At 36.8% G+C, this 23,175-nt stretch overlaps 2 protein-coding genes across 3 annotated transcripts; one reads left to right on the top strand and one right to left on the bottom strand.

The window, feature by feature from the left end:
- Positions 1-522: 522 nt before the first annotated feature.
- On the top strand, positions 523-4,629 carry LOC128875945 (uncharacterized). Of its 2 annotated transcripts, none has more exons than XM_054121994.1 (5): positions 523-755; positions 1,457-1,797; positions 1,999-2,192; positions 2,264-2,507; positions 2,781-4,629. In XM_054121994.1, the coding sequence occupies exons 1-5, from the start codon at positions 624-626 to the stop codon at positions 3,319-3,321; spliced, it is 1,452 nt and encodes a 483-aa protein (XP_053977969.1). In that variant the 5' UTR covers positions 523-623; the 3' UTR covers positions 3,322-4,629. The 2 variants fall into 2 exon arrangements, with proteins under 2 accessions (XP_053977969.1, XP_053977978.1); XM_054122003.1 differs by having other exon boundaries at positions 641-755; positions 1,461-1,797.
- On the bottom strand, positions 4,422-7,350 carry LOC128884581 (neurofilament medium polypeptide-like). Its single transcript, XM_054138053.1, has 8 exons — positions 7,273-7,350; positions 7,007-7,156; positions 6,892-6,940; positions 6,463-6,605; positions 5,908-6,148; positions 5,671-5,721; positions 5,187-5,450; positions 4,422-4,537 (listed from the first exon to the last, which is right to left on the bottom strand). The coding sequence occupies exons 1-8, from the start codon at positions 7,348-7,350 to the stop codon at positions 4,422-4,424; spliced, it is 1,092 nt and encodes a 363-aa protein (XP_053994028.1).
- Positions 7,351-23,175: the final 15,825 nt, after the last annotated feature.

The raw sequence follows: 23,175 nt of genomic DNA, 5'->3' as shown, positions 1-23,175 counted from the left end.
CCTTTAGATCGTCTAATTCTTAATTCAGTGACTTTATTCTTTAGTTCTCAGTTAGAATAATAAGATAGAAAAGAAATGCATTCGGATTTTTAAACATTTAACAACGTTTAGATCGTCTTTTTTTTATTCACACCACTGTTACTATCATAAAAATTAAAAATACTTGGTAATATAGAGTAAGGAACAAAGAAGTTACGTATTTATATGATTTTCTTGAAATACATTCGTTTTTGTGAATATAAGAAATAAAATCGTATGGTTTTAAATAAAATATTGATTACTAATATAAGTATGTTCCTCAATGTCTAAACATTCATACAAGCTCAAGTACCGCTACAATAAATTACATGCTATACAAGTAAAAATTCCTGTTTGCACATTTTATAACGAAACGGTTCCGATTGCAGATGGTTAAAGTAACGCAATTTCTATGGCCACTGTCGATAACTGTTATCGATAAGAGTGTCGTACTCGATGTTCGCGAATCAATTACAAGAGGAGCGTGGCTCACTTCATCGCTCAGTCACCCTTTCGTCGTCGACACATTAACCAGTTATCCCGAATGACGAATCCAGACTTGGTAAAATCAGGGGAATGATCGAATCGGTTCTTATACATTAGCGATGTCCCAGGTTTGCCCGTCCTCGTCCCACCAACTCGTCGCAGCCTCCATCGCTTTTCAACGTGCTCGGCGCAAGTTCCCAAAAAATTACGGTCTATACGGTAACCAAGAGGTCGCGACTAATCTCGATAAGGTAATTAGAACCACCCGTATTACAGCGAACAAAATTTTTGGTCACGTTTATGCATGTAAATAACTGATACTGTACATTGCATCAGAGTCGTTTCTAAATTCGTTATCCGTTTTTCTTCGTCGATGGTTTTCCGAAGACAATTCAGGGGGTATTCTAGTCTAGCAAATGATTTTTGGAAAAACTTTGAACTTTCTTTAGACAGAGGTCGGCGATATAGCGAATTAAATAAATTACCTTATAATTTCTGCATATTCTACGAATATTTAATAAAATGACGACTAATTTTCATATTACCGATTTTACGTATTAGTACATCGCATCGAAGTCCTTTCAGCAAAAGATATCTGTCGTCATATTTCATAAACTGTTCAGAATATGAAAAACTATTTCATATAAACATTGTTCGCTATTAAAAGCACTATATAAAACAACAAAAATTGATATGGTATTCCATTTAAAAGTACGGTTCGGTGTGTCTTCCTAGGACATCGTTCCACGCAAATAAAATGAACGAAATTGTTCGATATTACCAATCGTTTCCGAGAAATACAGCTCCTAACAGTTTACGCAGCCCACTCTGTATATTTAACGTAAAACGGGAAAGTTCTTTACATGCGAAAATCAGAATAGAAGCCAAGAGTTGTGTCGCTAAAAGCGTTGTCACTGAAGTGTTTATTGTTTCTCGCGACGCTTCGAATCAGACAGAAAGCGTCATGGCGAACGAACCCCCGAACGATCAGGAGAACCAGACGTTTACATCGAAGAAATGCCCAAACGGAAGGTCGAGTCCCGCGGAGACTAAGCCAGCCTGGAGCGACGATTGCGGAGAAAATAGCACGATCAAGGAGAACTTACTTCAGAAACCAATAATCTGCAGTTGCTGTCGTAAACGCAACGAGGCTGCAAGAGCCAACGAACCGTCGAGAATTTTCAAGACCAGAGATCAATGCAGCGCCGGGGATGCGCTTGACGTCGTTCCAAACGAAGAGTACAATGGGATCGCGAAGAAAGGCGATCTTTCCAAATCGGTGCAGCCAGAAAGGTACGATACTTTCTTTGATTCCGCACGAGACAAATTATTATTGCTCGCCGTGTACATAGCCGGACGAATAAATTCTTTGCCCTTTGCAAGTCAACAAATAACAATATTTTTAATATTTGAAAAGAACGACGCACTTATGGTTACTCTTAATCGTTCGATATCCACAATGGCGATGAAAGTTCTTACACTTTTCGTTTCCAGTTGCGCCGCCAAAACGACGAAAAGTTTTATAACGGAGTCGAGAAATTCTAGCCGTGGCCGCACTTCGGTTTCCCATTCACGAAGGCGTAGTCCGAAAGAAACTTCGACCAAATTGGATTCCGTTAATCTTCTGTACGACAGAGCCCACGATCAAGAAGATAGCGTTAAAGGTAGCAGCTCGTCCGAGAAACGGAGTAAGTTGAAATTCTTCGCGTTCTCGAATGACGTCGGGATGAATTATCACAATAATTTCGCCTCATTTAAGACTGCAACGCGAGAGCCAGCGCCGAGAAATCCGATCATCGTATCTCGCGATCGAAGCTGAACCTGTTCGACTCGCGCAAGAACGATTCGAATGCTGTTCACCGTACACACGACTTTCATTGCGCGAAACACTCCACCGTTGATTTGTTGCGGTCCCGACGGGATTATTGTCGTTCTCAGAATCGTCATCGGTGCCACCATCTTCACAACTGCTGTCATCAGCGCTACGACGAGGAACACCACAGGTTCAATATATTTCATTAAGAAACAAATACGGAAAATATTGTTCAACCGAATTTTTATTTCGATTTTATTAGCAAATCTATTCCCAACAGGGAAGTACATAATTCTGAATATTATGTGCATATTGAAGAGATCTCAACTATTTACAGACGTATTTTGTTATAATAAGAAGCCCGATATTCTAAAGCTCCCATTGGAAAAATCTCGTATTTTTTTTCTAATACGTTGTTCATAAGCACGATCCATTATCATTGATAATTATTTTCTCTAATTAGCTGCTTATCGAAGGAAAAACCACGTCTCGTGTCGGACACCTGCCTCTGTTCCTCGAACACCACCCGGCAGAAGGGTTGCTGCAACAAATCTGAAGTGAAGTGCGAGTCATTCTGCCATCACGATTGTTGCCTGAAAGATTTGGAGAATGTATCAACGGTTCAGGAGCAAAACGACGAGGAATACGACGATTGCGTGGCCACGATCAGTCACAAGGATTCCTTGTGCATTTTGGTAGAGAAGTACAAGGCCAGCAAGAGGTGCAAACACAAGAAATGGCCGGGCGAAACAGAATTCATGGACGAAAGGACCAAAGACGAATGCTGTAAATCGTTCACCTCGGAAATCAGTCAAATGGAAGAAAACGTGAAACAACGAGAGAAATATTTCGACAGCGACAACTATCGGTTTCGAGACAATCGTATGTCGATAGGGAAAGCGTGCAGGGGTGACTATAATCAGCTAAAAAATTTGAGATCACGTTTAGTGAAGACTGGGACTTGTTGTTCAGCGAAAGGTACACCTTGGAGACACACATTTTGAATCCGAACAAATCTCGACCGTACGTTATGCTTTTGTACTAGTATTGTTTTTAGCCCTTCCGTTTGTTCTTTATTTGCTATTTTTCTATAAAAACGTTCGTTAAGATGACCTGGTGTTTTCTCTGATCTGTACTTTGCAAATTTCAGTTCGGTCGAGAACGTCGAAAACGGTTTAAAGGGTTATGCAATATTTGGAATTGACAAAATGGGGCGGTTTAATAGAAAGCTTCAAGTCTTTAAGTCTTATAAAGGTAAAAACATCTTATCAGACATGTTATTTCTGTTTTGGGTCAACTTCGATACTACAAATAGCACGTTTATAATTTTTGAAGTAGCAAAGATGATTCAGATCAAAGCCTTTACTTATGTAAGACTGAAAGATTGAAGCTGACTTCACAATCTTTTGTCCTTTGATTCTCTTTTCCACTTTATAATTTAAATTTCTGGGCTAATATCAGAAAAAAATTAATTTTCTCTAATATCAGAATCTCAATTTGATTGGTTTCAACGAAAAATTCATATAGTCCATCAGTACATAAATAAAAATAAAAATTCATTTACACAATGTTTATAAAAATCAATTTCTAATACTTTTCGAACACTTAAGTAACCATTCTAATCAACCCTCGACAGTCTTATTAAAAACCCAACTTTGTCGATACTTTACAGACATATTTCAGACACCTTACTCTTTCAAAAAAATATGATTAAGCAATATTCGGCATTTTAAACATTTAAAGTGAGAGAACTCCTTAAAAATGTTCACGAAATTAAAATCCTCCTTTCCACGTATCTGCTTTGTACTTTTTACGTGTGTGTGTGTATACGTGGCCACTTTATATTTATGGAATTTTCATTAAAACTGCTGTAAAGTTTCCGAGCGAACAATTTTCATTCTGAGCTTCATTTTCTTCCATGTACTCTTTTTTTAAAAAGAGAAAGTGTACATGCACACCAACAGGACACGACTCCGTTACAGAAACACATGCGCTGGCGCTGTTCGGGAAGCTTATTTTTTAAAGTATATTACGCTAATAAAGTTAATCAACTTATTTTGGAGGTATATTGCTTTAATAAAGTTAATAAATGAGGGCATTTATATCATTCCGCCGCATCGCCCGGGGTACCAGTCTCTTGGGCAACATTTGGCTCCTCCTCTGTCTCCTCGTGCTTGTGCTCCTCCTCGGGTTCTTTCGTTTCTTCTCCCCTCTCTTGGTCTGCAACAGTTTCGTTATTAATTGATTCGCGCGAAATAAATTTCTTTCCGTGGACACCGCCGTGAAATATTATTAATTACTTTCAGACTTTACAATTGCTTGTGAGAAAAATAATAAAGTGATTCTTCGACTCTTGGACAGACTATCCCATTAAGTTCATTTCGAATAAATTAATTTTAAACCACTTTTGATCCCATCGATACGCGAGTCAATTCATCGGATACAAAATAAATATAAAATAAAGAAACATTTTTTTTTCCTAACTTCATTACTTTCTAGTCTCTTCAGGGTCATTACATTCTTATACTAAGCAAACATATATTGTTTTATGCTACCTTTTGTAGCGTATAAAAAAGCACATTCGATAAAACCTGTGTCATAAGCTTCAGATGATTGTGAACACCAAAATAGTAATCATTTTTTTAAAAGACTCAAACAAATGAAAGTAGGAAAATACTTTTTTCATAGCAATCTTCCTAAATCATTGAAATCAGTTCATAGACACTATTGGTATCATAAGACACACGGGAGATGTTTTAATGACCTTCTGCAACTAGAACACCCTCCATATTGAAATTAAAAAGATCGGGTTTTAGTTTCTTACGACTCGAAGAATTATTTTACTATCGGCTCTTTGTTTTCTCCCTACCTTCAGCTGCCTCTTCCTCAAGTTCCGGTTCCGACGGATACTCGGTTTCTAGTTCCGATTGTGGTTCGGCGCTCGTAGGCAAAAGCTCCGTTGTAATTTCGACTTCCGACGCTTCTTGCTCATCCATTTCCGCTTCCGTCAACTGTTCTTCCGTATATTCTATCTCAGACTTCGCCTCCGATTCCAGTGGATGGTGTTCAGAATCTGGGCTGCGTTCCGTGATCACGACGTCCTCCGTTTCTGTCGTAAATTTGCTGTCAGTATCTTTCAATCGAATTTATTAACAAGGTATGAGTTTGTAATTAACCAGTTACGGTATCTTGACAGGCATGACACAGAGGATATCATTACGAATATTTTATAACAATACTGAAAACAATGGTAAAACTACCATTTAATAAATAATGTTTAATTCTTTTTTTCATTGTAAAGGTAGGGTAACCTTTCAACGAATTTAAATGTTGAATGAAATTGTTATAGTTACCTTCGTCCTCGACGAATTCTTCTTCTTCGTCTGCAGCAGCTTCCAAGTAACCTGATTAAAATTTGTTTCTCGATGTGTTTGAATATAGAATTGCTTTAGATAAATTAGGTTGATGTAAACTGTCGTTCGTATTACAATATGAAAACAATCATTAAATAAAACTAGATTGTTTGACCAAAGAAGTAGGAATTATATCGATACACAAAATTGATTTTCTAGGAATTATAAGTATCGTACGTTGTTCCGACAAACGCGTCATTCTTAAGTGTTCCTTGAAAGCCATCTGAATTTTCGTGCTGGCCATCATCAGCTCCTCTCTAGTGCCATACTCTTCAGGGATGTCTTCGCGCGATGTCACTCTGTCGAAAACCTTGTGATGCAAACTACTGAGAACAGCATCGACAACCATCGACTTTGTTGATTGTAACTGTTGTACATCGTACCCTGCTTTTCTCATGCGATACTTTTTGTAGGCTCTCTTTGATTTGAAAAAATGAAAGTAGTTTCAGCGATTTGTAGTAGAATTTTCTAGTAAAAACTCCGACTAAATCTTTAAACGCGGATATCTCAAAATACGACTTTACGAGATAACGTAACAAACGTCTCGAAAACTATTATAAAGATATAAAGATAACACTTTTCGACTAACACTAACGATTCAAATGTCTCGCTACGGACCTGTAACCCTAAACCGTACATCAGCCAGCTTTATTCATGTAGAAAAAAAAAAAATATACATGTCGAATTGAGTAACCTCCTCCTTTTCGAAGTCGGTTAAAAACATAATTTTACTTGAATAACTGTTGCAGCCTCGTTGGCCTTTTCTAACGTCAATCCCGAGTCATGGTACATCATCTCCATCCAAGCAACCGCTTGAATGGCTTCGGCAGTCTCCAATATGCGGGGGTCCTTCTTGAGTTCCTCTTCCGTGTCCGCTGAGAACATGGATAGACCAATTTCAATTCATATAAAGGGAGAATGTTAAGAAATAGTCAATTTTGTGGTAGCTTATCGAGAAAAGTACGAATGAATCCAACGATTCGAAATCACTGTTCTAATATTTATCGGCAATATGATGGGAACGTTATTAATAACTCTTCGAAACTTAACGAATGATGCTTTATCAATCATTTAAGCGCCATAGCTACCCCAAAATTGACTATTTGTTAACATTCTTCTTTACGTAAAGCGTTTGATGCGTCATATAACTGAAAAACTTACGAGCGTCTATTCTCTGGTTTCTTCTTATGTAGTAACTACGGTAGGCGAACTATGCGCAATAATGATTGATTCAGGTCATCGTTGATGGTATTGCACTCGTGTAAGAGAATCTTACTTTTACGTATCTTGAAGCAGCTGAAATTTCCGCTTGCGTGGCACCAGCTTTCCTCAGGATGTCCAGTGTATTTGTTACCGCCCTTTGCCACTGAACCTTCCCTTGGGCTTCGTTCAGAGCCATCCTTTCGTAGTGACCGCGAAACGCAGCCTGATTGGTTTAGAAATCGTGGTTTAGAAGTTGAATGTTCAGTTATATAGATACTTGGATGTATTATACAGTGTTTTAAAGAATCGTGGCAATTTTAAAAAAAAAAAAAAACTCACTTGTATCACTGTAGCAGCTCGTTCAGCATCCTCGCGCGTTGATCCTGTTGCTTCTAGGATATCTCGTATCGATATCATGGATCGTTGGTTGCAAGTGTGGTCTGTGCTCGAATATAAAACATGCTTTTATCCTTCGATTCAGTAAAATATTTGAAAATAAAGCGTTCGTGTTGTTATTTTTACACAGTTTTCTTCTACAAAATTCGCGTTGAAGCCATATAATCAATGAGGTTTCTTCTTTCACTTACATATTAAAATATGTGGCTATATTCACTTCTTGTTTCAGTATCTTTATCTCTAATTTTGAATTTCTTATTATTTCCCTTATTATTTCTTACTACTATCATGGAAAGTATGGCAAACTAGATCATAAAAAAAATTCAATAGGTACGAAATATTTAGTTCACTCGACAAGGCTATGAATTTTTACTCATTAACAAAAGCCTGCAAAAGATTATTATTTTGAATTGCTTGCAAACATACTGAATTGACTCTCAAATTAGAACAAGGATACACCTGTCATTTTGTACTACTATACTTTTATGAGCTTCCCTTAACCTACGCCTGCTTCAAAGCAATTCGCTGAGCATAGTGACTCCCTCTAACAATAAGTCAGCCTTTTTTACGGATTCGTTCAGTGTTCAATTACCCTCGCATGTCTGCGCCGCTTGAATGTCGACCGCGTCCAAGTACTCTCGGAACGCTTTCTGCGAAGAAAAAAAGGCAGGCGAAATGTACCATGTAAGTATCGATAAGCATCTAGCACGCGACAATACAATTTACTTGAATCCAGGGAGCTGCGACAGCGATCTGGTCCAAAGTGAAACCGGCTCGGTAAAGTATGGAAAGAATTGCTTGGCTTCCTAGTAAAATATTGTTTACGACTTTCACCGCAACTGGAACGATTGCAAAGGTTTCCACGAACGGTCCTTCCAAAGTTTCGCACAATTTAAATTGCTATCGTTAGACTGCGGATATTTATGCATTTATGGGAAATGGAAAAACGAGGAAGAACGAGGAAAAACGAGGAAGACTACAATACTTAGTTTAATTTTCGTTTCTTTTCTTCATCTGTGTATATAAAAATATCAGTTTCCATAAACATCTTCAGTCTAATTATGATATCTAATAATTTAAATTGAATGAAACTGGTGTCTACGAAGAGCTTAATAACGAATAATAACAATTTACTTTTCGTATTTTCACGCGTAATCAAAAGCGTATCCGCGTATTCGGCAATGAAAGCGTACAAGTTGGCTGGTTGCGATCGGAGAACCTGTTTTCAATTACAGAGCGAATGATTAATTAATACTGTAACCCTGAAAATATTAAATGACGTATAATCATCGTATCGATGAAGATGGCCTGCTTCTTGAGTTTCCAACTACAAATACTCAGAATACAAATGGATGGTTAATTAATAACTGATATCCATCAATGATGTCTTTCTGGCAATAAATTATGATACAGATACAATTATGCAACACAAGAATGGAAATGATTACATCAATCATGGTACATTATACAACCAAATTTTCTTTTAATATGTAAGTGTCCAATGATTTACGAACGGTGGTGCAAGTGTCAAATGCTCTATTATCTTCAAGACGACAGGTAACAAATGTATCATTAACCTCAGCTATGCATTAAATAGAAAAATCGCTCGAATCTGATGTTAGCGACAAGGAACAGTACTTAAACCGTAATTTTTATCTTTTATCGAAAACACTTAAGGAGAACTCGAGCGACTGCAACTTTCCAAGAAATATGGCGCGTGATTACCTCGCGTGAAATGTCGGTGCAAAGTTCCCTCAACCCTTCTGGTACTTTGTATACATGCTTGGCGCTGTGCTTCTGAAGCATGGGATCCATTTTTCGGAATTCCCGTAACGACGAAATGCGAAAACGAAACGAGGTCTCTCCCTCGAAAACAATCTCAATTACCAGGAACGTTGCAGACGTTTCGGGTAGTTTTTCAACCGCGTCGAGCGACACGAGATATAATTCCCTTTTGTTTTGTAAATGGTATCGTGGCTGCGTTCAATTCGCAGTTTTAAATAACCGGCGAAATTGCAATTTTAACCCGGCAACAGTCACTCTGCTTCTATCAGTTTCCGCGGGAAAATGTTATTCCGTTTTACGGTACGCCGAAGCTGCGTATGATGACGCGTTTATTCTATTTCTTTATTAGAATGGAAATTGAAAACGTGAACGGTTCTTGGGAATTTGATTGTGTTTGACAGCGTGTCTAGGATCCTGAATTTATTTGTACTCATTGTCACACGTGAGTTCTGAAATTATAAACATGTATGAATTTAAAAAGAATTGTTTAAGGTAGGGATAAATCAAGATCTTATTGCGAGTATTAAATTATTGAAGGAAATGGTTGATGAAACATATAGGATTTTGTTGTTGTTGAAGAGCACTTAATAAGTATTATACTTTCGCAATTAATTATTTTGGCATTTGCACTTGTTTTAATTATTGTCGTTATTAGAATCAAGCTTTTCTTTTTCAAAATTCAAACTAAAAACCATTAAATTTTTCAACACTCGCTGTTACTTGTGCGTTAATGTATTCCATTCCAAGTTTCGATGTTTGAAGTTTCCACACAGGTGATAGTTAACTAATAAATTTTTTTTTTACTGCTAAGAGACAGAGTAAGTTGCGTTATTTCACATATAGACGTTATATCCTTCCCTTAGATTTTATTTAGCCGCATGAGGCGCTAGTGTCGTACTCCTCATAACTTCTTCGACCTTTCCTGTCGAAAGAACTACCAGACGGCGCTAGTGTCGCATCCTGCTTAACTTCTAGGTCTCTTCCTCCAAGAAGACTACAGTGTGATCAACCAGCAAGTAATTTACTGCCTAAACATTCTGTCATAGACATATTCGTAGATGAAATATAAATTCAATGCAAAGGTTCGACGTCCACACAGGTGATATTCAACTAATAAATATTTCTTTACACAAACTAAAGATCTGGACGAACAAATGGTTTCCCTATCGCCTCGACACTGCCAATCTTTCGTCGTTTATCAACAGTGGATGATCGCCCATAGTGCTGTGGCAATAACACGGTTATGAGTACACTCGTTGCACTTTCAGTGGGCTTTTCGTTGGTAGCATTAGCGGCGTCGCGTGAATAGCCTTCATTATGCTGAATTTCCATGGTTCCATCGAGAACCATGAGGGAAAAAAAAAAGAACGAACGCATGCTAGGCAGTCACGAGCTGCAGGAATGCGACTTTCGAGTTCGCGACGTGTTCGGTGTTCGAACGAAGTTTCGCTCGTTAGCGGGATCTAATGGAAGTTTGAACGCCCGAGAATCAAGGGGGTGGTGAAACTGTTATCTTTTAGGAACATCGTTCCACTGCGACGTAGTCCATGAAATTTATCTTTTTCTGGGGACAACTTTGTAATTTTCTCGAGAGATAAGTTGCGCATAATGATTGTCGAAGGATCTGGGAGTATACTCGTTGTTGAACATTCTTGTTGCAAATCGAAGGGTCGGGTCATTTTTTAAGTACTTTTGAGCGTATCTCAAAGTAAAAGACACTTGTTTCTTTATATTCATTCATCTAATAGACGTTCGATCAGTGTCAGTAGTTGATTGTTTTCATTTAAAAATGCTTATGGATATGGTTTTTTGTATAGATTACTAGAAATAATATTTGTTTGCTTAATATTATTCCGTGTAATCTGCAATGGGTGAAGATGTATGGTGACACGAGCAATCTTCAATTTTTGTATTGAACATAGCTAACATAATTTTGACTATAGAGGGTTGACAGCATTCACAGAGAAAAACAGCGTTTCGAGAAAAATGCATTTAACCCATTCACTGTCGAGCAAACTTAGAGCGCCTTGCCCTGAGTACCAAGATATATAATTAATATGTTATCGTCTAAGTTACTATTTTTATAATAAAATGTGATATTAAATATATTTTGTACGCTATATTAAATTTTTATTCGTCCTTTCTAATAATTCCTAACTCAGACGGCAATAAAAATATTCGCTGACCAACTGCAGTCAATCTAAAGTTTCGCGTTCGATCACTCTAACGAGACACCCCTTCGTATAAACTGTTATAACTTTGGCAATTTAAAATTTGTTCACTATAATTTCGTCGAAATATTTTAATCAAACAAGAAGAAGACATTCTATTACTAAATTAATTCTTGGACGTATGAAATCAAACAAGAAGAAGACATTCTACTAAATTAATTCTCGAATAGACGAAATCGTACAAGAAGATGAATCAAACACGTCTTCATCATAATTTCTTATGGAAGGAACTCGTGCGATCAAACCAACCGCACTTGAAAACAGAGCAACGCCGACCTTACGGAATTATTTGGAAATTTCTTGCAGCAATTTTTCATCAATTTTTCCCACCTCGTTAGCGCTCGATCAGGCTGATGTCGACGTTCGCGTGAAAAGAAGCTGAGATCCGCCGTCATGGGTGAACAATCGCTGGTCTCTCGCCTGTGGACGCAATAAATTCACCGACCAGACGAATTTCAGCGACAAGAGAGATCCTCCAGGTGGCGTGCCTCCAGGATTATCCGATGGCGGTCCTGCGGGATTAAGCGGCGGTGGTCCGTCGGGGTTGAGCGATAAACCTGGGAAAGGGACAAGGAAAATTGAGGAAGGGACAGGGAAAACCGAATTTCAGCGAATACTGTGACAGACCTTACTGTAGCGACGGACCGGATGGTAATGGAGAAAAACCATCTGTGGGTGAAAGACTGAACGTCGATAAAGGAGCAGGCTTTCGAGCCTTCGTCCTAGGGGACGAGGAATAGTAAACAATGTCGTGAATCGCGATATGAATGTATAGTAAATGGTATCGTATTAACATTAATGTTTGAGGTAGATTTTAAGAAAATTGATACACTTTTCTATTAGGTTGGTTCTTATGTCCCTAAACACCTTGCGAATACACACAGTGGGTGTAGAATGTATTCGTACACCGATAAATTTACCAAACAACTTTTGTGTGAAATTTTAGTTTATTAACTTCTTCTTTTATAATCGATGATATTTATATTCTCAGAAGTCTCTAATTCGATTCTAATTGCGAGACTAATTACTCAGATATGTAAATCTTTATGTATCTTTCTTTTGTACACCTAAATAAGCTTGGAATAAAGCTTGAAATGTTTAAATAAAAGAAACAAACATGTACCTAAAACTTTTGAAAATTTTAAATAGTATATATATGCAATTTTCTCGATCGATCACTTTTTCTTTATAATTTCGGTAAAGATTGATGAAACGACTTAACATTTGGCGGAGTTATTACTTATAATAACAGGAACAAGCTCTAAATATTTCAAATTTTTATCTCTCTTTATATCTCGAATTTTTTCAATATATACCACCAATATATATACATTAAACGTTTTAAATACGACTTTATTTATTATATCTTATAAAAACTTCTATAAACAAAAATTCTTCCTTTAATATCAATGTATAAATTTAATAAATATATTTATATTTATCTGAAACTCAGTCCGCTGAGTAAGCGTGCAACGGAAGTTTATTTTAATTATGTACCAACTGTACATACGTGACGATGTCTAATCGTAAATAAATTTATTAACATAAGTTCACCGTTAACGTCTTGCATCAGTCGATTATATATAACAGAGGTGACATTTCATTTCCCCTCTCAAACGTCAACGATTCGCGATCTGTAATTCAGAGAACTTGTGCTAATGAGCTGGATTTGCAGAATGATCGACAGAAACGCGGACAATAAAACGGGTAATTATTAAATACGATGCGATACGATATCTGTTGCGCATTTGCGTTTTGGAAATCGGGTTCCCAGTAGTCGGGCCAGTCACGTGATATTCAGATATGAAATGCTTGATTAATTCGCACTGCCCTAATTAATTTCGTTTAAATGTATCAAACACAATCGAGTAGGATTGTTAATGGGATCTCGATTCACTGAACCCCACCTCTTCCAAAAAGTGGCAATGAAGCCAAGTGTACATTTATAATTTGAGTATTTAATTCTGTTTCACGATAAAAGATATGCGGGATTATTTAAATTCGGTGTAAATCGTTTTAAATGAAGTGATTTTTGATTCTGAATGAAATTTTGTGTAAACAGAGATGATCCTTAAGCTCTTTGTGTTTGGAAATGACGAGTAAGCCATTCTAGCTTTTGTTGGTTTAAAGTCTTTGGTAAAGTTTTGGTTTAGGAAATCAAAAGTTCATTTCAATTAAAATGGTTCTCATTGATATGGATTTTTGCGAATGAAATGCAGCAATCAAGAAGCAGTCTGCATATGTACGTACCATCTCCGAACATGTAATCAACGTTTGTTGTCGTTCCGAAAATTGGAAAAAAAAACGAGTCTCGTTGTACAGGCAACGAATGTTTGATTTGGTTCGCAAGGTTCAACAACGAATTCAATTGTTGCTATTCGATCGACGAATACGGTTACGCCACTTCAGTTAATTTTTAGAAAAGAAGCACTAAATGGAGAACGAGAGAAAAGCATCACTCCTTCAATGTTTTTACAATGAATGGTTATTTTCAAATTTTGTAAAGTATCTAATTCTTGCTATCACTTCCTGATTAGAAGAAAAAACGTTGACAAATCTGGAGAATAGAAAGGATGTCTTAACAGTTCGTAGTGTAGATCTCTAGTACAACTTTCTAATTCTAATTCAAAGCACCCTAAAACACCGAGAAATGAGAGAAACAGGTGAATGCATATTTTGACCGATAATACTTTGACAACCCTTTCCCTTAGAAATAGATGGAGATAAAAAATGTTGTAATTCGCAAAATTTCTGCGAAAGCGTGTCGACTATTCGGCGTGAACGATCGCAGACTGCACGGGGATCGCAAAATTAACGAAAAGCTAAGAAAGCGGCCACGGTCGTAATGAATTCAATTATTCTCTTATTTGCCCTCGTTTAATTACGACACCGTTAATTATTCGCGCCGGACGTCGCAGAAAACCGAGAATCGAAGCCGGCTGCGTCCTTCCTGAACTACCTGAAGGTGGAAGTTACAAACTAGGTAGTTGCGGTAAACCTTGCCTCTACCGTTCTGAGGATAAAGTTTCCAGAAACAGTGTTTTGACTTACACCTGTCGGGTCAATTATAGGTAGATTGAACAGCGGCACCGTTTCGGGTTGCGTCAACGGCGCGTACCATGATCGACCATCTTGTCCGAGTAAGTTCATCAAATGGTGCACTTTGACCGCATTCGTTAACAACCATCGATGAATCGGTGTCGATTCGGTTCTCCAATTCGTTCCACGTTGAATCGACCATATTTTACTAAAGATTTAAACAAAATTAAAATATGAGGCAATCCATGCAAAATTAGTTTCTTAGTTATTTAATTTATTCGAGTGCGTAGTCGTATACTCGGATTTTACATTTAATTCTTCACTTTTTACATTATTTTTGGTTTCGTACATTTGTAGCAATATCGCATGTGACATTAGCTTCATTTTAGTATTGTTTCTTAATGGAACTATATTATCTTATTAGGTGCACAGAAAAACACACACAGTAAGATAATATAAACAGACAAATCACATTTAAAATTAGAGGGATCTTATCATTTCACTGGTATTGAAGTTGTTTTAAAAATATAAGTTGATTAAGTTAAAGACCGAGTTCTGTTGCCAATTTGAATAAAAATTGACGAAACAAATGAATTTTTTGATCGGAGAGTATCTGGATTATCAAGATAGTAAATTATTGTTTTATGTGTATTGTTACGTGTTATGTTATTGTGAGTATAACAAATACAAGCAATATTTTGAAATATTTTCTAGGCTACGTGATTTTCGTAAGCTGACAATCTTCGTTTCATATATTATTAATTCAATTAAATTGTCGCGCCAATGTGGTTTATTGAAAGTTCCTGTTTTATCGCGTCTGTAACGCAATTCGTTGTTCATCGTCAGAGTGTGGAACACTCATTTTGCGGGGTAATATCCTGGTCGTGAACGGATTTCAGCCAAGCTTGGAATATTTCTGTGGCATGTAGGTATTTACAACAAAATTGCAGAGAACGAGTAAGAACGCGAAGGCGCACTCATAAGCAACAATCTCGCCGTATTAGGTAATTTCGCGCTAGGAAATTAATTTTTCCGTTGAAACCACGTAATTACTAGCGTTGGTGTATTTCGTAAACTATTTAAAACTTCATTTTCCTCTTTTCATTCCGTTAATAGCGTTAATACAGCGAATTTCTGCGAGGCTCTACAGGTAAACTGAAAATTCCTTCGTCATTTTCATACATGTAACAATAGACCGACTGCTTCCGTATATTAAATTGTAATATTTTAACCTTTATTGCTCCCTGAAAAGTTTTAAATTAAAATAAATTTTGAATGGTTCTATTACCGTGGTCTCGTTCACAATTAAAAATGTGCACATGTGCTTATATTTGTTCGTTACACGATATGAATACCGGATGAGACAGCTAAACTGTTACAGGGCGATAATAACTGAACTATCGTAGATACAAAAAACTCTTACAACTTGGTAAAAATTTTCACATGTTTCGATCTGACAGCCAACGTGTTAATCATCCCAGTAATATGATTTACGATAAAAAGACGTATAATGCAATGCCAAAACAAAACATTGCTTTTATTCTCCATTCAAAATTACACGAGTGTTCTGTAAACGAGTATCCATAAGCGAATGAAAATTATTTCCGGACCAAACAGATCAATAGCACGCGAATTTCATTAAATTTAACAAGGCAATATCGCAGCGAATTTACATTATCCGCAAATAATTTTCACGTTATGGTTTTACTTCCCCTAGCAGCTCATTTTGTCTGCACGAATGACCGCAACAAACTAATTTCATTAATATTGAACGAATGGATTCTTTGCGTAAACAGAACGGCCATTAAATGTAATTGAATTGAATCAAACTAATTAGAGGAGGAACAAACGTTCCTGCGAACGAAGGCTCACTGTTTCTACGATGAGGTTTACAATAAAGTCCACGACGAATCGCAATTCACGATAGCAGGGGGCAACCACTATCGCGATTCGAACGCGGATGTAAATTATGCTCAGAAGTCGACGTCTGCGATTCTCGTTGCTGGACTAGTTTATTTCAACAGTGTTTATTTCAAAAATATTAGGTAACATGTGTAGTAAATCTAAATAAAATGGAAACGAGGAAGTAATTCACAGAGAATAGATAATACTTGTGTCTGGCATTTTTGGACACGTTCGTAGATGCGCAAGGAGACTGCGCAGAGCAGTCCTGATTAAATTGCCTACTCAATTCAAGTTAACCACACTGGTGTGAACAATCTGCATAGACTGAGACGACGTCTACGAAAGCGGTCTGCTGGCAGCTGAAAGCGGTCCAAAACGGTAAGGTGAGACCGACAGGAGCTATCAGTATTAATTAAAGATACGAAGTAGTCGGATATGCTGATGTACGTTGATTAATCTCACTCGGTATGGTTGCGACGGTGGAACGTTCCTTCCCAAAGCGGACTTCCGTGCTTTTTAGTTTCGTTTTCTTTCACGACTGGTTCCTGCTGGCTAATTAAGTCACGCTAGATTATATTTCCGTAATTAATTCGCACTCGTCTCCCTTCTCTGCATCTGGTCCTGTTCTATTTCAGCGATTAATTTATTCCCCACGACGGTTCACTTTTGCGCTTCTTTTTCTTTCGTAATTAGGTATAGAGTGCCATCAATTTCTTGGCCATTAACCGCTAACGTTGGCTCCGTTTTGGTTACCTAAGTAGATTAAATTTTGCGATGTACAGTAGTCCTTGAGGAATTTCTTTTGTGTTTGTTATGCAGTGATCCTTGGTTGTGATTCGTGTCAGATTTTATCTAGTGTCTTCTGTTTCATATTCGAGATGGATGGATCTCTATATAGGATATGGATGCTAATCGCCAGATCGGAGATTAGTAAAATAATAGAATCAAAATGGATTTTAAGATCGAAATATTAAGCGGATCGATCCACTCTGTACGGACCACCCTCTTCTGTATAATTACATTTGCTTGCCAGCGTAGTCGTGGTGAACACTGTAATTCCAACCACGTATACTTTAATTTTAAATATAAGAAGACGGATATACTATACACTCTGAAGTCCAGAAAATACAGGAACATAGAAACTAGAAAATAAAGAAACAACAGTTTGTTGTCTAAGGGTTTTCACGCTCGCACAAGGACAATATATAAATTCATTAATTATTTACACAATCAGTTTTTAATTAATTCTTGTATACCATCGAATGTTATTTTAGATACCCTCGTTAAAGTATTATAAACAGAAGTCAAATTTTGACGTTGAGAATCTCAACTTGAGATCGTTGGTAGGCAACGCTTGCTAATTTTAACTAACCAATAAAAATGTTCAAATTAACGACCACGATTTTCAATGAACGTTTCATCAAAAACGACAGCGTGATGAACGTGTAAAAGCGTTTTGGCGAATCACGAGGAAGTTATGTCTTTGATCCACGACAAAGCTGACGGTCTCGTTCCGAAGCCCTTTGTTTCAGACAGCAACGAATACCTTTGACATTGGGTTTATTCAACGTGGATCTAAATTAGCAACGGCTCGTTATTTATATCGCAGCTTCGTTATCTACGACGCGAAGCCGCTACAACGAGAATTTTTTTTTTTTTTGTATGGCACACGGAACGCGTCGCATTTTCCGCGGGAATTGTCTGTTTACGACTTCGTCCAGTTCTCTCTGATAAATTAAGTTCAAAATGTGCTGGCCGTTGATTCAATTTTTAATCAATTCGCCTTGGAGACTCGATTTCGTGACGGCGTTAAATTGATTGTTTCTCGATTTTTCTGCGGACTTGTGCATTTCTCATTCGCACTCATTTAATCCAATTACTGCCAGGCAAATTTAAAGCGTTTTGCCTTGAACGCCAAGATTTAATACAGATGTGTAATCTAGGTTATAATTTTGATAATAAAAAGTGATATTAAATTTGTTGTTTTTAAAACAAAATTTACGATCTTCTTTTTGCAAAAATTCGTAACTCGAAAGGCTATAAACTTATATATAGAAATAATAATGAGAAACGAAAATAATTACAAATAAATATTCTTAAGAATATCCAGTTTCTAAGCTTTCTACTATTACAAAAGTGCTTTTCCATTTGTATCGATTTATTTGAATGATTAGTACATCGAAAGTCAAATTTGTATACACCTAAGATTTTATTTAAACTCGTGCACTGAAATTTTATTATCGCTCTCTTTCCATCTTAGATTTTGAAGGATAAAAGAATCAAGAAACTGTTTAATATTACTATTCCTAATTCAACACAGAACTTTTGTCATTTATTTTGTATTTGATTACGTCAATTACTTTCGCCAACAAACACGTTTATTCGAACAGTTATAAATAAAAGTTATCCGTAAAAATATTTCAAAACTCTCCAATTCATCGAACAGATAGATTTGTTCTGAATTTGTTATAAAACCTTGTTATCGAAGCTTGTTATCGCGCTTGTTGTAGAAAAAAGACGAAACAGGTGACCCAATTTCGAATTAATAAATCTGCGAAAAAAATGTGTCAATCAGCCAATTACTGCGGTGTATCGATTGTGGTTACGATTAATTATTTAATTAGTTAGTCTCCGAGGTGGGCGTTCCATATTGACGGATTCTATCATCGAATCGTGCGCGGATCATATATGTAACATGTTTGTGCAAATCTGTGTTTGCCTTGCGTACTATTTATACGTCTACGGCTGACGTTTGTTTATCTATTCGCGAATGAGCCTATGATCGTGAAACAGAAGGGGCAGTGTCGACTGTTTGACAAAATTGATGCTGGATGTTTAAACAGTTGCACGTTCCATCGGGAAAAATAGTCGAAATGAACGGGATTTATTTTTTTGAAAGGATGATTGATACGAAAGAAAAAATATAAACTTTGGTAGAGATAGACTTTTTTATTGGATTTTCCAGAACATACAATACTATAAATCGTCAAGTAAATAGAATCGGGTACAGAGTTCAACGTATCGTACACTTCCCGTGTGTAAGATGTAAAATGTAATGGGCAATCGATGAAATGAACAATTTCTGGAACATAATTTTTATCGACGTAAATGTTCAATTTTATTTGAGCGAAACATTAATTAGTATCATCCCAATAATTACATTGAGTCGTTGATATATATATGTATATACACTCGAAGTACTTTTGTTGTAAATATGCGTGGAAGATATAAACAATGAAACAAAATCTATAATGTTAACAGTAAATATACGATAATATATTGCGCATTTTTTCATCATTCTAAAACTACTTCATAGAAATTATTATCTACAATACATCCACGTATTTATTCATTCATGTATTTCTTTAACTCTCTGTGTATTCGACAGTTTAAACCACGCGTTTTCAAAGGAAAAATTCACAAAAAAAAAAAACGTTCGCAAACGGCACGCGTACGTATTCCTATTCATTGCACGCGAAGCTCAAACAAATTTAGTTTGAAAAGAAAAACCCATTAAATTTACTCGGAAATAAATTACGAACTTTTGTGTTGCATGAATATGAATTACACGAGACTTTCAGTCAAATTTCAGGCATTATAAAATTTGACGTAGCGGCACAGAGGTTTTTCGAAAATCTGTGAAATTCGTCAGAGACAACGCAATTTCCACTGCTAACCGAAATTCAAGAATAACAGTGCATAAACGCGATGCAGTCATTAATCGTAGCTCAAAGACTGATAAGCTGTTATTTATACCTTCAGAATCTATAAACGTTACAACTGAATTCACTAAATTACCGAGTATAAAGGATTTATTGAAATTAATATGCATGTAAAATGAAATCGTTCTATTAAAATAAGAGACATTTAATTAAAAACAGAAATTGCAAAGGTTATAAAGAATCATGGAAATGGTCCAGATATTGATAATAAACAAGAGTATCCATCATTGTTGCTTCCGCGTATACTAAACGTGGAATATTGTTTGGAATATATATGTAATTGCATCGTTGATATAAAAGTGCAGCCTCGATTAAGCTTTCTGAAAAAGAAGGGTTCTTTGAAACAGTTGATGGAGATTCGAAGCCACGTAAATTCCTCAATGATAACAGCCGTGGCCCTTTCCTCTTATCCAAAGATTTACTCCCTTCCTCGGCCGGACCGGTAATAGTGGTTCGCGAAATTTATTTGCGGATTCGTGGCGAAACGTTAATTCGAAAAGGTCGGAAGGGAGCTGGAGGATCATTGAGCGAGAGGCGGACGAAATAAAACGAATACAGACGAACGCGCCGGAGAAAGAAGAACGAGACGGAAAGAGAGCGAATAAAAACAAAGAATCGTGACGAGGAAAGAAATAGAGTGGTAAAAAACGGAAAGGACCGGCGGGGATTTCGTTAATGTCATTTTTTCCAGGGCAATGGAAATTCGTTCCTCTTTAGCGTTTTAAGTCACCTGCGTGCCTGTGTAATTTCGTTCACTTTTGTTCCGTTTCCTCTCGTGGAGGCAGCTTTGGCTTTGCCTCCGAAAATTTGATGGATACTGTGACTTGGGGACTGAAACGACATTTGAGCCGTTCCCGATGCAAAGGAACGAAACCAAAACGAATCTGGACACTTTCAGTATTCGTATTCTTCCTTTTGTCGATGTCTTCCTTTCCTTTTTTTATCTGGTGAAGGATTACGGAGACATCGTATTCATTATTTTTGCTCGTTGTTTTCAACGACTGTGAAAATTCACTGTGCTTAAGATTACACATTTCTTCTTCCTTCTGTAATTATTTATAAAATCGAGAATACTAGCAGAGTTTTACGTAAACCAATTCTATACAAATCTATAATCTCAGATGTAGGGCAACGCCCAGTTTCTCGCGACATCTTTATTTATGAAATTAATTGATTGTATGAAAGTTCACTAGTTATTTGAATTTTTATTGACAATAAAAAGGTGACCGAGGAAATGGTGTTGAAAATTAAAATTATTTGGTAATATAATACCATTTGAAGCTACACGAGCCCATAGAGGGTTAAATTATTTCAGATTTCATTATTTTCAGAATTGTTCAATTTATATTGAGTTTTATTATATTAAAAGTTAATATTTATTTCGAACGGATAAACAGATCCAAGAAGAATATTTTACAGTTTAAATTTGTCTGATACACAGTTTCTATAAAAGTTTGTTTCGACGCTAAAATAAAGTCCACGCAATAAACGGTTAAGATGTATGATGACTTCAAACACAAAATTTCTACAAAAGTTTGTTTCGACGCTAAAATAAAGTCCACGCAATAAAAGGTTAAGATGTACGATGACTTCAAACACAAAATTAACATATTAAAGAAATCATTCCATTAAAACAGATCTGCATTGCGAATCGTAGGATTCCATAAAGAGTGCTTACAATTAGACCCCGAAACTCCTAAGAGAAGTGAAGAGAAGAAACTCAAGAAGTGTCTTCCGTACCCTTTTCTCGTGATCTCGAAATGGCGCCGCCACATGATCCTATCTGCAAACGGGAGAGTTCTCGAAACCGAGTAATGACTAATTCGCAGTCGCCGAAGTAACGCACGGTCCGCGAAGCCGCAACCTTCATAATTACGCGATAAGTTATCGGGGCGAGGGAAGCACGCCCCTCGCGGGTTAACAGGGATGTCCCATAAGATAGCTGTTACGAGGAGAAGCAAAAAGACGAAGGACTCGAGGTAAACGAAAGAGAGCCGAGGCTCATTTCCCTTTCGCCGCGCCCAATGAATTCCGAGGGCAAATCGTCGGAACGAACGAACCGCGGAACGACCAACACAGCCCAGAGATATCTACCCTCTGTCCTCCCTTCGCGATTTTCTCCTCTTTTCCGCTCTTTTGTTTCTCTCTTCGTCGAACGGTCGCGCACGTAGCGCGTTCATTTCTACCTCGTCGTGATTCTTCGCGTTAGTTTCACCCCCTCCGTATTCGGACGAGACGAACTTCTGATTTCATCGCGGCGGAGACGATTCATCGAGTGGAAGGAACCGGAGATTGTCGCGCAAATGAATTTGAAGTATTGCCATTTTACATTTCCACCTGTCTCCGGCCTGTGACGATCCGACGCCCTGTTCTTTCCGACTTTCCATTATCTCACCTTTCGTTCGAGTTCAGGGAATTCTTATCTCCAGTGTTGGACAAATTGATGGCCCGTGAAACGCTTTTGATCATATTTCCATGTACAGCGAGGAGGAAAACTGAACTGATCGCGAAAATTTCTCAGAAGTGTCTTTTTTTATTATTATTGAAAGAATTTATGACAAGGGCAGATAGCTACAAACGTGTATCAGTGCCAAGGTATCCTTGATGTAAATAGATACAGACTATCGATATTGAACGAATTATACAAGTTATACACGTTATATCAATTATACAAATTACGCTCTTAAGAAAGTTATAGAGATTGTGGAAATTACGTATGTTGTATGATATATGTAAATTATTCAATTTATACAAGTATTAGAAATCATACGGGTTGTACATATTATAAAAGTTATGTGAATTATACAATTTATGCAATTTACATACATCGTACAAGTTATATAAGTTACAAGAATTAGAAGACTTATAAAAAATTATATACGTTATACAAATTAGAGAATTTACAAAAATTACCTAAGTTATATAAATTGGATGAATTATACACACTGTAGATGTTATGTAAATTATACAATTTACGCAATTTACATACATCGTACAAGTTATATAAGTGACAAGAATTAGAAGATTTATAAAAATTATATACGTTATACAAATTAGAGAATTTACAGAAATTACCTAAGTTATACAAATTAGATGAATTATACATATACACGTATACATATTATATAAATTATACAATTTATACAATTTTTACAAATAACACA

The sequence above is a fragment of the Hylaeus volcanicus genome, chromosome 1 (genome assembly GCF_026283585.1).
Source record: "Hylaeus volcanicus isolate JK05 chromosome 1, UHH_iyHylVolc1.0_haploid, whole genome shotgun sequence".
In the NCBI taxonomy this organism is placed as follows: Eukaryota; Metazoa; Arthropoda; class Insecta; order Hymenoptera; family Colletidae; genus Hylaeus; species Hylaeus volcanicus.
Note: the sequence above shows the minus strand (reverse complement) of the source record. Positions and strands in the feature narration are given on the sequence as shown.